General features: G+C 40.3%; 2 protein-coding genes across 2 annotated transcripts in view; both read right to left on the bottom strand.

Annotated features, from left to right (window-relative positions):
* Window positions 1-229: 229 nt before the first annotated feature.
* On the bottom strand, window positions 230-5,866 carry terf1 (telomeric repeat binding factor (NIMA-interacting) 1). The gene is made up of 10 exons (XM_003443568.5): window positions 5,597-5,866; window positions 5,074-5,157; window positions 4,519-4,646; window positions 4,079-4,165; window positions 3,815-3,964; window positions 2,290-2,399; window positions 2,177-2,200; window positions 755-852; window positions 565-638; window positions 230-466 (listed from the first exon to the last, which is right to left on the bottom strand). The coding sequence occupies exons 1-10, from the start codon at window positions 5,778-5,780 to the stop codon at window positions 305-307; spliced, it is 1,101 nt and encodes a 366-aa protein (XP_003443616.2). The 5' UTR covers window positions 5,781-5,866; the 3' UTR covers window positions 230-304.
* A 3,911-nt stretch (window positions 5,867-9,777) lies between these two features.
* kcnb2b (potassium voltage-gated channel subfamily B member 2b) overlaps window positions 9,778-14,457 on the bottom strand; it is an 87,014-nt gene continuing 82,334 nt past the window's right edge. Inside the window, exon 3 of the mRNA XM_003443467.5 lies at window positions 9,778-13,373. Coding sequence (XP_003443515.1) covers window positions 11,394-13,373 — 1,980 coding nt within the window. The 3' untranslated portion in view covers window positions 9,778-11,393. The remainder of the gene's footprint in view (window positions 13,374-14,457) is intronic.

The following is a 14,457-nucleotide window of genomic DNA, read 5'->3' as shown; positions in this document are numbered from 1 at the left end:
AAGGAACTAACTCAGCTTTAGCTGGTCAGCTAAAAAAGACTAAATGAGTGAAATATACAATTATGTTTTACTGACACATTGTCAGATTGTTTCACATTGTCAAATTTACCCAGTCACAGCAGACCAAGTTACCCAGATCACTGTTCTGTGCTTGAGCACCCTCTGGTGGTAAATTGTTTCAGTGCAAACATAGCAGAGCATGCAACTAAAACTATTTAAAAAAAAAAAATCAATAGAAAAATCAGGTGATTTTATTTACAGGTCAAATGCTACATTGCACGAATTAGAGAAGCTCTGTCTGTCTTTATCCCACTTCATGTGCCCTCCTTAGAACTCTCCAGCGGTCTTTGAGCATGGTGCCGGTGCGTCCTTCAAAGTCATAATCCATTAAGATACGAGACCACTTCCCCTGCCCGTGACGTTTAACACCATCCTTGAGGTACTTGTCCAGCTGGGAGGTCCATTTCTAGATAAAAAGGAAAAAACATAAACTCCTGCTTTCTATGCTTAAAGGAATATTTATAACTCCTTAAACTGATTTGTGGATTAATTGGTTCTACTTACTTGAGGGGGTTTTCTTGTTTTTTGTACCTTTTTTGTGTCTGGTGAATTTTCTGTCATCTGGGATAACTCTGATGCTGTAAGGTTTGAAATTAATTTACTTGTATTCAGGCTCAAATATAATGTGCTGGTAAATAAATTTCAAAAGAAAAATTCAGAAACCAATCAAAGCCACAAGAAAATTAAAACCCACCATTACTGGAGATTCGACGTAGAGAAAAATGACGCTTCTTGCATGTATCAGGCTTCCACACATCTGTATTTATGGTTGAGAGTAGTTTCCGCTTTGGTCTGTGGAAGTGTAATACAGTACGACACAATTATTTCCTTAACCTACATGTGTAATTTAAGTGACCCTGAATGTGACGTGGCAGTACTTCAGACACTGCGGATTTACTGGGATTTTCACAACCATCTCTAGAGAATGGTCCCAAAAGAGAAAATGTCCAGTGAGCGAAAGTTCTCTGGGTGAAAATCCCTTAGGGGGGAACGGAAACATGGCTTTGAGCTGGTGGGAAACTATGCAGGACAGCAACTCTGAATGCACATCAAACGTCAAAGAAGATGCGCAACAGCAGCAGAAGGGCACACTGCACATCCTGATGGTGGGGGTCAGAATTTGGCACAAACAATATGAAAACACGGTTCAGGCTGGTACTGGTGGTGTAGGGAATATTTTTTAGGCACACCTGTCCCCGGAAATAGGATTTATGCTTCTATGTGAAATCTATGTCACAGGTACACTAATCAGAAACCCCTCTGAAACTCACACCCCAACTATTTTGAGTGGCCTCTTGATTCCTCCTGTGCATTTCCTGCTACTTTTGAATGAATCAGTGAGAGAACAACAATCCCTGCGTCAATATATGGACTCTCAGATTGAATTCCTCGAGGGAGATTCCTTAAACTATCAGGACTGATGTGAGGGGATGTAAAAAGAAGTGGAGAAACTTCACCACGGACACATTTTTTTTTTAGCCTCTGGGGAAAAAACAGAACAAAACAAAACCCCCCAAAAGAAACTGGAAAAAGGGGACCCAGGAAGAGAAGAAGTGCTAGAATCATTTAGGCTGGCAGAGGATATAAAAGATCAGGACATAACTGTAATGCGTAGTGCACAAGTGTGAATGTCGGCAAAGGCATTGGCCACAAAAGTCTGAATCAGCCGTTAGTACCAAGCAAGCATTGTTACAATGCCATAGGCTGCCTGAATATTGCCATATGTCCATCCCTTTATGGCCACAGTACACCCATGTTCTGATGGCTGTGCCATGCCACAAAGCTCAGACCATCTCAAACTCGTTTCTTTAACACGACACGAGTTCATTGTACTCAAATGGCCTCCAGTCACCAGATCTCAATCAAAGAGGCCAGCTTTGGGATGTGGTGGAACAGGAGATTCACATCATGGATGTGCAGTTAAAAAATCTGCAGCAACTGTGTGATGCTATCATTTCAATATAGACCAAAATATCAGAGGAATGTTTCGAGCACCTTGTTGAATCTGTGCCATGAAGCATCAAGGTGGTTTAGAAAGCAAAATGGGCTCCAATGCAGTACTAGCAAGGTGTACCTAATAATGTGTCTGGTGAGTGTTAAACATATTCTTACTGACCTGTGACATGTGGGGTTTCCTTTCCTGTTAGGATATAAATAAAGTTGAATATTTAGCATGAAGGAGAAGTCGAGTTTGAATAAATGGGGCTTTTCTAAAATACTACGACTTACTTTCTGTCCTCTGTGACATCACTGGCCTTCTTTGAAAGAGAGCTGTCCCGAGACCCCTCGTCCTCCAAACCTTCAGTTTTGTGTGAGGACTGCACCATCTTTGAAGCTGCCTGATGATCAGAGAGGTAGACATAACACAGACATTTAGCTCTGCTAATTTATGCATATTAATATTACCCTTTCATAAACTTCTAAAAACAACTAACTTTCTGGTCCAAGTACCGCTGTAATGAAAAGCTAAATTAATGAGGGCAGTCATTAGCATACCCTTCCAAGTACAGCCATCAAGAGGTCATCGGCTTGCGTAAATCATTCATAAAACTTTCCTGAATAAGCGAGTCTGTTAGGCCCTGAGGACGACTCTGCAGAATGCAGCAGTTTGCCCTTCCAACTAATTTGATGACAAATTGTCAATTAGCTATGACTGATAACGTCACATCAGCACCTTCAGTTGGTCTGAGCGCCACTACTCAGGAGGATAAGAGTGTAGTTTCAGCACAAAAGGAGAAAAAAAGAGGAGGAGAAATTAATATCTGCAAAAATTTGTTTGTTAAGCATTGCCTGTTAACTACTGAGAAACTTTGGACACCTCATGTACACCCATCAGCAAGCCACAGCATTAAAACAGGCGCTGTGATTATCTCTTCACAACAATCCAGAGGTGCGATGTATCAGGCAGCAAGTGAACAGTCAGAGCTTGAAGTCCACGTGTCAAAAGCAGAAAAAAGTGGGAGAGCACAGATCAGAGGATTTTCTAATGATGGCCAAACTGTAACTGTTATGCAGCCCCAGAGTCCCCATAATGACTAGTGTCCACTGATCGGTGTATTTACCAAAAAAAACCTTCCATCTCACAAAGAGTGGAAAAGGGTTTTTATACTTTTTTGGCTTGGACACAAATTTGGAGAGACAAGGCTGAGATGGTTTCGACATGTGCAAAGATGGAGGTATGTAGTGAAAGAGCATATGCAGAAGGTTGGTGTGACAAAAGACGATGCTAAAGAAAGGGTGAGATGATCTGCTGTGGTGCCCCCTAAAGCCAAAACCCAAAAGAAGTCGACAGCACTTTTTGCAAAACCCCCCAAACATTTCTAAGAGTTTAAAGTGAATTTTAAACTTACAACTTAGGAAATAAAATGTTCAGCCCAGAACCTGAAACATAATGTGTATAAATATATCTAGTCTAGTTTTTTAAAGAAATATTTTAAGTTACTCTGTGAACACAGTGCTGTATGACTTGTAGAAACTCAGTCTGTAGGCCTGACAAACAACTTGTGAACTAAGGTTGGGATGGACTTCATGTTGGCTGATTTTAAATACACAAGTGACCTAGTAGGGCTCTAAATAACTGAGACATGAACCTGTAGGATTTAAAGGTTATTCTCAAAATTCTCAGAATTGTGATCTTAATATTGACAGTGATAGTAGTGAGTGTGATTTTTCACATAGTTGAGCAGCCCTGTGTTCCAATCTCATTCTGATACTGGCTGTGACATAAAACACTCAGGTTCTGCAGGTGCTGTACCTTGAGAAGGTAGTCAGAGGGATTCTTCTCCAAATAGGAATCCAGGTAGGACTGGACTGTCTCCAGCAGGCGACTAAAACTGAAGCTCATGAGGAATGGGTGGTAAGTCTCCACCTGTGCAACTATTTTCGAAAGCTTAACTCTCAAACCCTGTTAAAACACATTAGTTGTTAAAATCGCTTAAAATCTATTACTGAATAATGAAAATGTTCCAAAATTGACCTTTATTTTGAAAAGGAAAGGGAGAATAACTGCCATACAGACCTGTGGAAGTTCAAGGTTATTCTCAAACCACCTGAGGGCAGAGGAGGCAGAAGACCTTTCACCCTTCTCCAAGCAGACAGCAACAGACTAGGCACAGGGTAAATGTATGACGTTAGACTCAAAATCATCACAAGCAGCCAACATCAGGACTTAAACCCTGCTTATTTCATAATCAAAGTAATATGTTTAGTTCCCTCAAAGAGATTTTAGAGTCAGAGCTAAAGGAAAACCACCAGCACTGCAATGCATCGTGCTTTAACTAGTTTTGTTAATCACCGTTTCCTTTACTCAAGCATGACGCTCCTTTGTGTCTCAAAATTGAAAAATGCATATGAGGTGAAACAAACTCTTTCCCTATATTGTTTGTAGCTCAATTACAAGTGAAGTAATCCCCCAAAGGCCCATACTGAGGCAGGAAAAACAAAACAAAACTTTATTACCTGTACAATCAAAAGGATGGCAACGTTTTTAAACAAACTTTCGTCTGCCACAGTGTTTTTGAGGTCTGACCAAAGTCTGGCAGCCGACATCAGAGGCATCACAGAGTCATCATCTCCAAACTGCATATCTGAAGAAAAACAGTGTTTTACAGGACAAGGAAACAGGAAGCCAACCAGGATGAAGGACAGTAAGAGTCTGCTGCTGTTAAAATTTTTTAGTAAAACAGTATACTCCCAGCGGCCACTTTATTAGGTACAACTACTCAGGTCCTTGTTAACGTAAATATCTAGTAAGTAAGTAGTAAGTACATGGCAGAAACTTTGCAGGTAGACGCTGTCAAGCTGGGATGTGGATGTAACGGGAGATTTAGATCACGGATGTGGAGCTGACAAATGTCCACAAATCTAGGCCACGGAAAGTTAATGCATCACTGATGAAGAGACAGGTGGGTATATACATTTTTAATCAGTGATTTCCAACCTCTTTCTTATCTTTAATTATCTTTAATAGTTTTAATGTGTATTTTAATATAGGCTGGCATCATGTTTTCTTACCCAGCAGCTTTCCATGCATGACTCTTGCCAGGAAGTCACAGATCTTTGCTTTCTCATTTCTCTTAAGAGATAATTTCTGAATGGCTGAGGAAAAAAAGAAGAAGAAATGAAAAAAAAAAAATGGTGTTAGCCACAAGATTTTCAGAAACTTTGTGAAGACTTGCACATACAATGTATATTTACATTAATGTTACCAACGAGAGGTTCTTCTTCTTCTCGTTTTTCTGAGTAAAGGTGCCAGTTGCATTTAACAACAACATGACAGGTCTTAACAAAAAACATAAAAAATACATAAAAATAGACCTGGCTTAAAGAGTTTAACCTCGGACCCTGTTTTGGCGTCTACTCCTTAAACATATCTTACCTTTATATCTGTCATATTTTACGTGATATTTGGTTCTTTTAGGTTTGTCCGTACCAACTTTTAAACTTTAACTAATGGTAAACTTAAGAAGCTGATCTAACACCACTGGAATAATCATAAATTTAGCATAAATATACGTAACCTAGGTGCCTCACTCACTCTGGAAAGCTGAGAGCGTTTCGTTGAATTCCTCACGTTTGCCCTCCTTAAAACGCCGACACAAACTTAGAAACATGAAGTCCGACATCCATCCTGTAGCTACGGCGGTAATGTGAGAAAAACTGACACTTTCATCATGGTTATTTACATCTGAAACGGTTCTGTTATTACTTTCAGCTGCCATGTTTATGTGTATTCCTGTTTCTCTTTTAAAAACACCCGCGCGCTCACCATTTACCAGCCAGTTTGAATTCGCTAATCGGACTGCAGCGCCCTCTGGCGTGCAGGAGGAGAACTAAATATCAATATCACCTTGTTCAGATCGTGCCAAAACAACTTGAGGCAACTGCAAGTTGAAGAAGTTGTTCACTGGATTAAGTTTCAGTAAAGGGGCTGATATGACTTGTAGACTCGTAGGATAGTATTTAATATTATGTATATAGCAATTCTCAACCTTTTATGCAGTCAAACTTTGAAAACTTGCCTTCCGTACTGTGGAGAACATTTGAGTACAGAAAACTCACTGTCATGTTTAAGATTTGAGGTTTATGACTTGCCATGTTACCCTGCTGAAGTAGCCTCTTAGCTGACAGGAGTGGCACCTGATGTGGTCTTCTGCTGTAGCCCATCAAGCCGTTTCCCTCTGACCTCTGGCATTGACAATTTTTTTTTTTTGGTGGGATGCCTTGGGAATATTTTCTTTTTATTGGATCATTCACTGTGAACCATACAGATGGTTGTGCAGGGAATCAGGTGAAATCAGCTGATTAGAGGTTGCAATAATGAGAAGGTGAACAGGTGTACCTAAAAAAGTGGTCATGTGTATAGTTCTAACAGCCTTAACTTTATTTACTTTTCTGATTGTATCAGTTCTTTCATGAGGACCCTTCATGGAACTTGGAAGCAGGTTTGGAAGAACTGATTGTAGCAAAAAAAAATGTGTTTGTGTTTTTTTGTGATAAAAATACATTTGTAATTAATATTTTGTTACCATTTGTGTTATTTCTTTCTTATTTCTGACCGATTTTAGGCACTGAGTCATAAATTCAGAACTTTCCAAATATGTAATTATATTATCTTAACTTATACACCTGGTAATCCAGAAAATCAATTACTCTCTTTTACAGTGTGTATTTGTCCCCTCACCACCAACAAGTTGCGGCAGATGGCTGCCCCTCCCTAAGCCTGGTTTAGGCTGTTAAAACAGACCTTTCTCTTCCCACTGTCACCAAAATGCTTGCTCACAGGGGGTCATATGATTGTTGGTGTTTTCTCTGTATCATTGCAGGGTCTTTACCTTACAATGTAAAGCACCTTAAGGTGCTATATTTGGTGCTGTATAAATAAAACTGAATTGAATGAGAACCTTCAAATGCAGTTAACACTGAAAGTATGTTTTTATCAGAAATGACCTTTCCCCTAAACCTAATAGAAACCTAAAGTGTGACTATAGAACCTAACCCAGTAATTATATTCCTAAAACTAACCAAAAATGGCCATAAAGATAAAGTTAAAGACAGAAAAGAATATAAAACTAAGTAAAATTGTTCCCACACTAGAAGTGAAGAAGCTGTGTGAATGCCTCTGCCACCTTATTTGGGCTTAACTGGTTTTTACATTGCAAATTATTATTGGAGAGAGAATGCATTTCCCTCTAAACACACTGTAAATGTTGTTTAGTTGCACTGGAACATGCCTGGAAATGCACACTTACATTAATTGCATCGAACGGAACGCATTTCCGTTCAGTAATAAATCATTTATCAACCAGCCAAACTGCTGAGTTGTCCACACTTCTGTATACGGAAAACAACTTTGCTTTCTTGCAGCAAATGCAACATATTATTTTAATTGGTGTCCTGATTCGAACTTAAGTCTTTTTTCCCCCTCTTTTTTTACTTTCCTGGCCTACAATCATCATCTGATATGCAGAGCAAGGAACACCAAACACAAACGCAGGAGTTATACATTTATTTGTTATTCTGCATATGCTAATAGACGTAATGAGGAACAATGCTCTACACAAATGTTGACATACATACCATAACAAAGTGTTCTGTGGTCACATAATTGTTCAGACTACTACATGCATACAAAGATGTTGCTTTGTACAGAAACAGTCTGTAGGTCAGGATGTGTCTTGATGATAATGCTCTCTCAAAGCTGAACAGAAAAAAGAATGGAGGAGGCAGAATATACAGAGATATAAGGACAAACAATGATGCTGTTTGCATTTTAAGGAGCAAGGTAAGCACGTATGAATGACACGGACAATACCCATTCTCTCAGAGAGGGTAAAGACACGACGTTTCCACTCTGTACAGCATCACAGATGAATACGCCATCATGAGACAGTAAGACAGAGCACAGTCCTTTTTGCTGTCAGTTCACAGGATTAGCTGCAGTATCCACACAAACTTTATCCCGAGGGGATACAGCTGATCAATCCAAATCCCTTGTTTCTCTACCCTACCTGTCAAAATGAAAGATTACTCGAGGCTAACACAGAGACATGATTACTACAAACAAGGGATGAAGGATTAATTGGAGTACAGAAAAAAAGTACAAGCTTACAAACAAGAAGGTTATGATCTAACCTCCCTTTATTATAAAGAAAAAAAGAGAGATGAAAATTCAAACGAAGACCACCGCTGACCCCGCATTTTACTTCAGAGAGTACCAAAGAATCTGAGCTTCTGATGAGGGATCGGTAATATCACAAAGGTAACTCCATGAGGTCTCACATGAATCTCTGACCACTGAGTCAGAATATGCTACTTTGGGCAAATCGTATGTACACAGACAAAAGAAAGAAAATATGGACCACAACTGACACAATGTAACCATTTGGGAAAACCATTTCTTTTCTTGTCCTCGCCTTGTTTTTACCCACTCATAGCTATTCCTGAGGGCATGCCATGGGGTTAGAGCTTCTGAAGCCGGAGGGACCGGAGCACTCACTGGTGTCAGCATGGGAAATAATCAGATGGATCAGCTCAGAGACAGCAGGGATCTCTTCCTGGCTGTAGCCGCGCTCCCTCTTCGCCTCCCTTATTGGTCAGATGTCCATCCCTTTGTTTGTACTTCTTCCTGCCTCTCTGAAGACTGATGGGAGTGGATACTGAATGTGGTACACACATTACTCAGAAGAAGGGAGAAATATTGCAGCTCCCTGTTCTGGAAGCCAAGACATCGAAGTGGATTTTGACGACAACACTTCTCAAAAAGTACAGAAGCAGCTAGCTGACATTAGCTGTTCAAGAAAAACAAAACAAAACAGATAATCTATCCAATCAGAACATCAGAGAGTTATAGAAAACCTGAGAACTCAATATCATTACTTGTTTCTATTACATAAAGACCTGATTTTTCCTATAAAATTAGAATTTTTTTTCTGTACAGTGCTATATGAACAAAGCAAAATGACTCGCTACCTTCTCATAAACAGCCGTGTTATGAAAAGGCACGCATCATTTCAACCACCATATGGCAGGAAATTGTGGTCGTGCTCCATTTTGGTTTAGAAAAAATAGACTCATTCTCCACGATAATTCACAAAAAACAGAAAATTGTTTGTTTGTGGCCATTAAAATTAGATAATGTTAATATCTTCCACACATTTGCTAGATTTTTTATGTAAATCTAACAGCAGTATAAAAGGCCCTGGTGGTCAATTTGGATTCTTATTCCGACAGATAATCAAATTTGAGGTCCATTAATACCTGGCTTTAAGGTGCTCAACAGCATTTTGCCAGTCACGCAATATGAAAAAGTAAAAGTCAGATTCTCATTTGCATTGTTTGTGAGATCCTAGTAGTCGTAATACTCTTTTTGCCTCATATTAAAGATATAACATCTGAAAAATACAAGTAAATTTTGCCTGTACACTTACAAATTCCCATAGACATAAAATAAAGTGCCACAATTCTTGGCCTGCATAGATTGCAGTATGCGGTATTGCACATTCCACACCGTTCAGTAAAACAAACAAACAAACAAAATATGATTAGCGAAAAAGAATGATAACAAGAAAGAAAACAACAAAGTAATTCACCCACGTTCCTTCCTATCATTGCCATTCCGGTTTGTGTGGCTTTCACAAACACTTCGCTAGTCTACGCCGACATGTGTCACGCTGAAAGAAATAAACAAATATTCCAGCAATAAATTGGAATCAAAGGCAACGTAGAACAGATATATTTTCAGTCAGTGTAAAACAAAAGCAAGAGAGACGACGAGAGAAAAAAAAAATCCTTTGGGTTTAAGTTTGACTGAAAATTGTTCACAATAAAACACGATAAATTACAGTCCGAGACACCACAGATGTACAAAAAAATGCCTTAAACTTATCAGCAGGATTGGGTAAAGTTGCAGTAGTATGGAACAAAGGTCAACATTGACATGAGGCTGCTGAGGATGCAATGAACACAATGCAGGTAAACAAACTATAATGAAAAAAAACTCCAAAAGCATACCTACTGTCAAAATACATGTTATTACCATATATGTTATAATGCAGTTGAGATAGAAGAAAGCTTGTCAGTGTGCTTGATTTGGTCCATTGATATCAGAAGGAATACTGTCATTTTTTGTTGTTGTAATCTACCACTTTTAAAAAGCCAAAACAGATAATGATAGTGTAACGCATATATCTGTGTTAATGACCAAATCTACTTTGGTGAATAATAAGTCTTACCTCTTTTTTTTGTTGTTTTTTTAAATGGAGTCTCACCTACATATTGTAGACTTTTTCTACAACCAATCTAGCCCTACTTATCACATTTCATTCTTAAAACTACTTTTAGATAGATAGATATATTTATTTATATAATTGATGTTAGAGAGTAAATAAGATCATTTCCTCTGATTTGGATGGAATCAAAAGGCTGAACGAGGAGCATCTTAAATCTCTAACGCCTGAAACTGCGTGATAAATATTGTCAGTAGCTTTAGTGTCTGATAGTTCATCTTCTTACTGGTTTGATAAATACTTGGCAACTACAGGTGTTTTTTTTGTTTTTTTTAGAGAGAATTCAAGGTGTTTTTATCCTTCTTCAAAGATTCAAAGATGCTCAAACTGAAAGTTCAACAGCTGCTATGAAAAACAAATATATTAATCTCAACGTTACAGTTTCATACACCGTTATTCACGAGAAAAAAAACAACCAAACGAAACAAAAACGAAACAAAACAAAGAAACAGGGCCATCATGAGAACACTTTGCATTGCCACAAAAGGTAATGATATGTTTCTTTTTTTTAAATAGGTCGCTACGATGCAACACCCAATCTGAGGGCTGTCTATCCAAACCCCTACCCCTTCCTTTTTACATTACAAATATTAGTACCCTCAGTGACTGTCTTCCTTTGCCATCTTGTGCATTGTCATTGCCTTAGATGTCCTAGTATTTACAGTGGAGCGCTTTCAGCAAACTAAGCACCGTAAAATATCTGTCCTTTGATTTTTTTAAAAAGCATGCTTTTACAGTTCCTCTGTGCATTTCCTTCTTTTGCTAAAAAAGGAGACGTTATGTACATCTGGAGGACCTGCGTGTACGTGATTTGATGAATTCTCTGTTTCTCAAAAGTGTCCTCTTTGAGCCCACTGTTTCCCAGGATCTGCACAAAGCACTGCAGTTTCTTTTTCTGCAATTCAACAACAACACAAGTATAAGAGACTTGTCATGCCATGCAAAAAGATCTTTCGCCACTGCTGCACCCTTGACTTTCCTCCCTGCTCTCCCAAACTTCAGGCTGAGGTTGTACTAGGTCTGTTGTCCCTCAAATGTCCCTTACATTCACATGCTGGTTTCACACGTTGGAGAGAGGCTGCCATCCCCGGGTATCAGGTGGATATCGGATGTAAACATGTGGTTCTCTACTTTGTGTCCACTTTGGTTGCTGTCAGGCTTAACCTCCTCGCCTGCCCCAACCACACCTTGGGTGCTATTTTGTGCTGCTGTCTTGGGTGACAATGGTGCAACCACTGCTCCCGCCACCTCCATCAGGTGCTTCTCTTCATGATTCTCTGTGGATTGTGGATCTTCATCCCCTGGTGGGGTGTCCACCACCAGCCTCTTAGGGGCCAGAGGGCAGACGTCTTCCATTGTGACTTGAAGAAGCCCCTCTGAACTAGGGATGAGTGGTGATGTCTCTCCCACTGGAGACTCATCTTCCAGGATGCTGGAGCTGATGTCTCCAGGAGAAGTAGTACTGGGTGGTGTCAGAGGGCCTTCAGCAGAGGTCTTTGTATAATTGACCTTCAACCCTTTGTTTTTTAGAGGATTAATCCGTCTTGGAGAGCCCTGGATATTCTCCGCAGCACTGCAGCTTTCCCCTTCCTCTATGTAGAGCTCTGATCCATCACTTGGGTTGACGGACTCATAGAGACCATCTTTAAGAAACCTCTGGTCATCACTGGGCCTCAGTAAGCTAAGATTCAGAGGTGGCGGGGCCCTGGGGTGTCTGATCTGACATGATCTAGTATCCTCCTTGCCTGAGTTTGAGCCCTGTTTTTCGATGCCCGCTGAACAGCTTCCAAAGTTTTCCGGCAAGGAGGGCTGGACTTCCTTCATCTCCATCCCCACCTCCTCTTTTAATGCAAATTCAGGGCTATGGGACTTCTTCGGTGATGCCGGGGCAGTCATAGTTGTGCTCAGAGTGCTCATGGAGCTTGTAGTGTTGAGATTGCTGAAGGACTGTGACTTGGTTATCTGACTGTACATCTCCTCCAGTGTTTGAGCACTAAGGTGCTGTGGGGTCCTGCTTGTCCGCTGTGGACTTCCAGTTGTAGTGATGGTTATGTGATGGGGAGAACCTTCCGGCAGAAACTCTGGGTTTCTTTTGTCAGGTGATTTCAGATGGGTTTCAGAGGAGGCATGTCTTGTATGGCTGCCCCAGCGGCTAGGCGACAGGTGGTTGTCAAGAGGCGTCTTGTTTTCTCCTTTATCTACCGCTACATCCATCAGTTCCATACTACGAGCAAAGGCATCTTTTAGGTTCATTGACACAATGCTACCATTCCTTTTGGCTCTCTCCAGAGCCTCCCTTCTCTTGATGGCTTTCTCCTGCCTCTTCTGCTCTTTGTAGAACTCAGAGAAGTTGTTTACAATGATGGGGATTGGTAGGGCAATGACAAGAACACCTGCAATGCAGCAGAGTCCACCTACAATCTTTCCAAGCAACGTCTGTGGGTAAATGTCACCATAGCCCACTGTAGTCATTGTAATGGTGGCCCACCAGAATGAGGCAGGAATACTGGTGAATTTGGTGGCATCTTCATCTTTTTCAGCAAAGAAGACCAAGCTGGAAAATATCATGATGCCCATGGCAAGAAATAAGATAAGTAGCCCCAGTTCGTTGTAGCTCCTTCTCAAAGTAAATCCTAGAGACTGGAGCCCCGTGGAGTGCCTGGCTAACTTCAGGATCCTCAGTATTCTCATGATTCTGAATATCTGCACCACACGACGCACATTTTGGAACTGCAGCACGCTCCTATTCGACTCTGTTAGGAATATGGTGACATAGTAGGGCAAAATGGCCAGCAAGTCAATAACATTAAGTGGGCCTTTGAAGAATTTCCACTTATTCGGAGAAGACAGGAAGCGAAGGAGGTACTCCATGGTGAACCAGGCAATACACACGGCCTCCACATGGGCCAGGTTGGGGTTATCATTGAACTGGCCAAACTCATCTTTGTGCTGGAGCTCTGGTAAAGTGTTGAGAGAAAGTGCGATGGTGGAGAGGACGATAAACAGTATTGATATGATGGCTAGAATCTGAAAAGAGAGCACAGAAATGAAGAAAGTATTAGTTTAACACTGGCAGAGGACACTCTGAATAATCAGGGCTGCCTGATTTGCATTAAGGATTTTAAAAGATGTATAAATAAAGGTCTTCAGTATATGATATGAATCTAATGGAGGGTCTGTCTTTGGTTCAAAGGCACTGTGGGCGTGCTCTTGAATATCAGAGCTCCATTATCCATATAAAGAATATAGAATATGCTAGAGTATTACATAAGGATAGGTCAGCAAGATAATGGAAAATGACACAAGGAACCAATGAGTGATTAAATGAATGAAGCATTGCAGACCTTACTGAGTGAGAAGTTAATTTAAATAAGGGTAATAAGTAGGCCAGACATCTGTTTAGACAATAACTGTGAGGGCGCGCGTGCGTGTATGTGTGTGTGTGTAGTCCCATCTACACCAGATAAAAGAATAAAAGGATTTTGGCGCCACCTGTTGGCAAATGTCTAAAACTTCCCCTTTCATTCATTACTTTCACTTTGAAAAATGCACAAAGCTTTAAAATATTGTTTCTTCTTATGAAACATACAGTGAAAATATTGTTTCCCGTATGCTCATCTGAACAGTGAGGGGACGGGTAGGAACATCCTGCATAATGCCATGAGGTCAGCACAGCATAAAGCTGAGTTTTAGCTGCAGCTCTTTATCTCGATGAGGATTTATTGACACAGATTGATTAAATCTGGCCTTAGATGCTCTGACTATGGTTTAATATTTATAAAACAAGTGTGTCATTTATATTTGGCAAAGACATTATGTTACGTGATGAGCTGAATATCTTCCCTCTTGCACTGTAACCACAGATAAAACTCCTTACAGTGCTGCTGGGGTTAGCTGATGTCCTCTTTTTATTCCTCTCCAGTTCAACTCTGCTCAGCTGAGCGTCTCTTCCCACACAGGTGAAGCATGCACACTCGGTGCAACCCTGCATCAAAACATCGACTGAAATCCAGGACATGTGAAAAATTAGCATTCTTTTGTGCAAAGTCCTCTGTGACTCGAGCAATATAAAGCCTATTAAAATCTAATGAAGAGAGATTGAAGCGACTCA

This window comes from Oreochromis niloticus, linkage group LG9 (assembly GCF_001858045.2).
Source record: "Oreochromis niloticus isolate F11D_XX linkage group LG9, O_niloticus_UMD_NMBU, whole genome shotgun sequence".
NCBI classification, from domain to species: domain Eukaryota; kingdom Metazoa; phylum Chordata; class Actinopteri; order Cichliformes; family Cichlidae; genus Oreochromis; species Oreochromis niloticus.
Note: the sequence above shows the minus strand (reverse complement) of the source record. Positions and strands in the feature narration are given on the sequence as shown.

Coding starts and splice junctions, on each gene's coding strand:
- terf1 (XM_003443568.5), bottom strand. CDS start 5,780: ATGGCAGCTGAAAGTAATAACAGAACCGTTTCAGATGTAAATAACCAT. Junction 4,647..5,073: donor CATGCATGGAAAGCTGCTGG/GTAAGAAAACAT, acceptor GTTTTTCTTCAG/ATATGCAGTTTGGAGATGAT. Junction 2,201..2,289: donor GATGTCACAGAGGACAGAAA/GTAAGTCGTAGT, acceptor ATATCCTAACAG/GAAAGGAAACCCCACATGTC.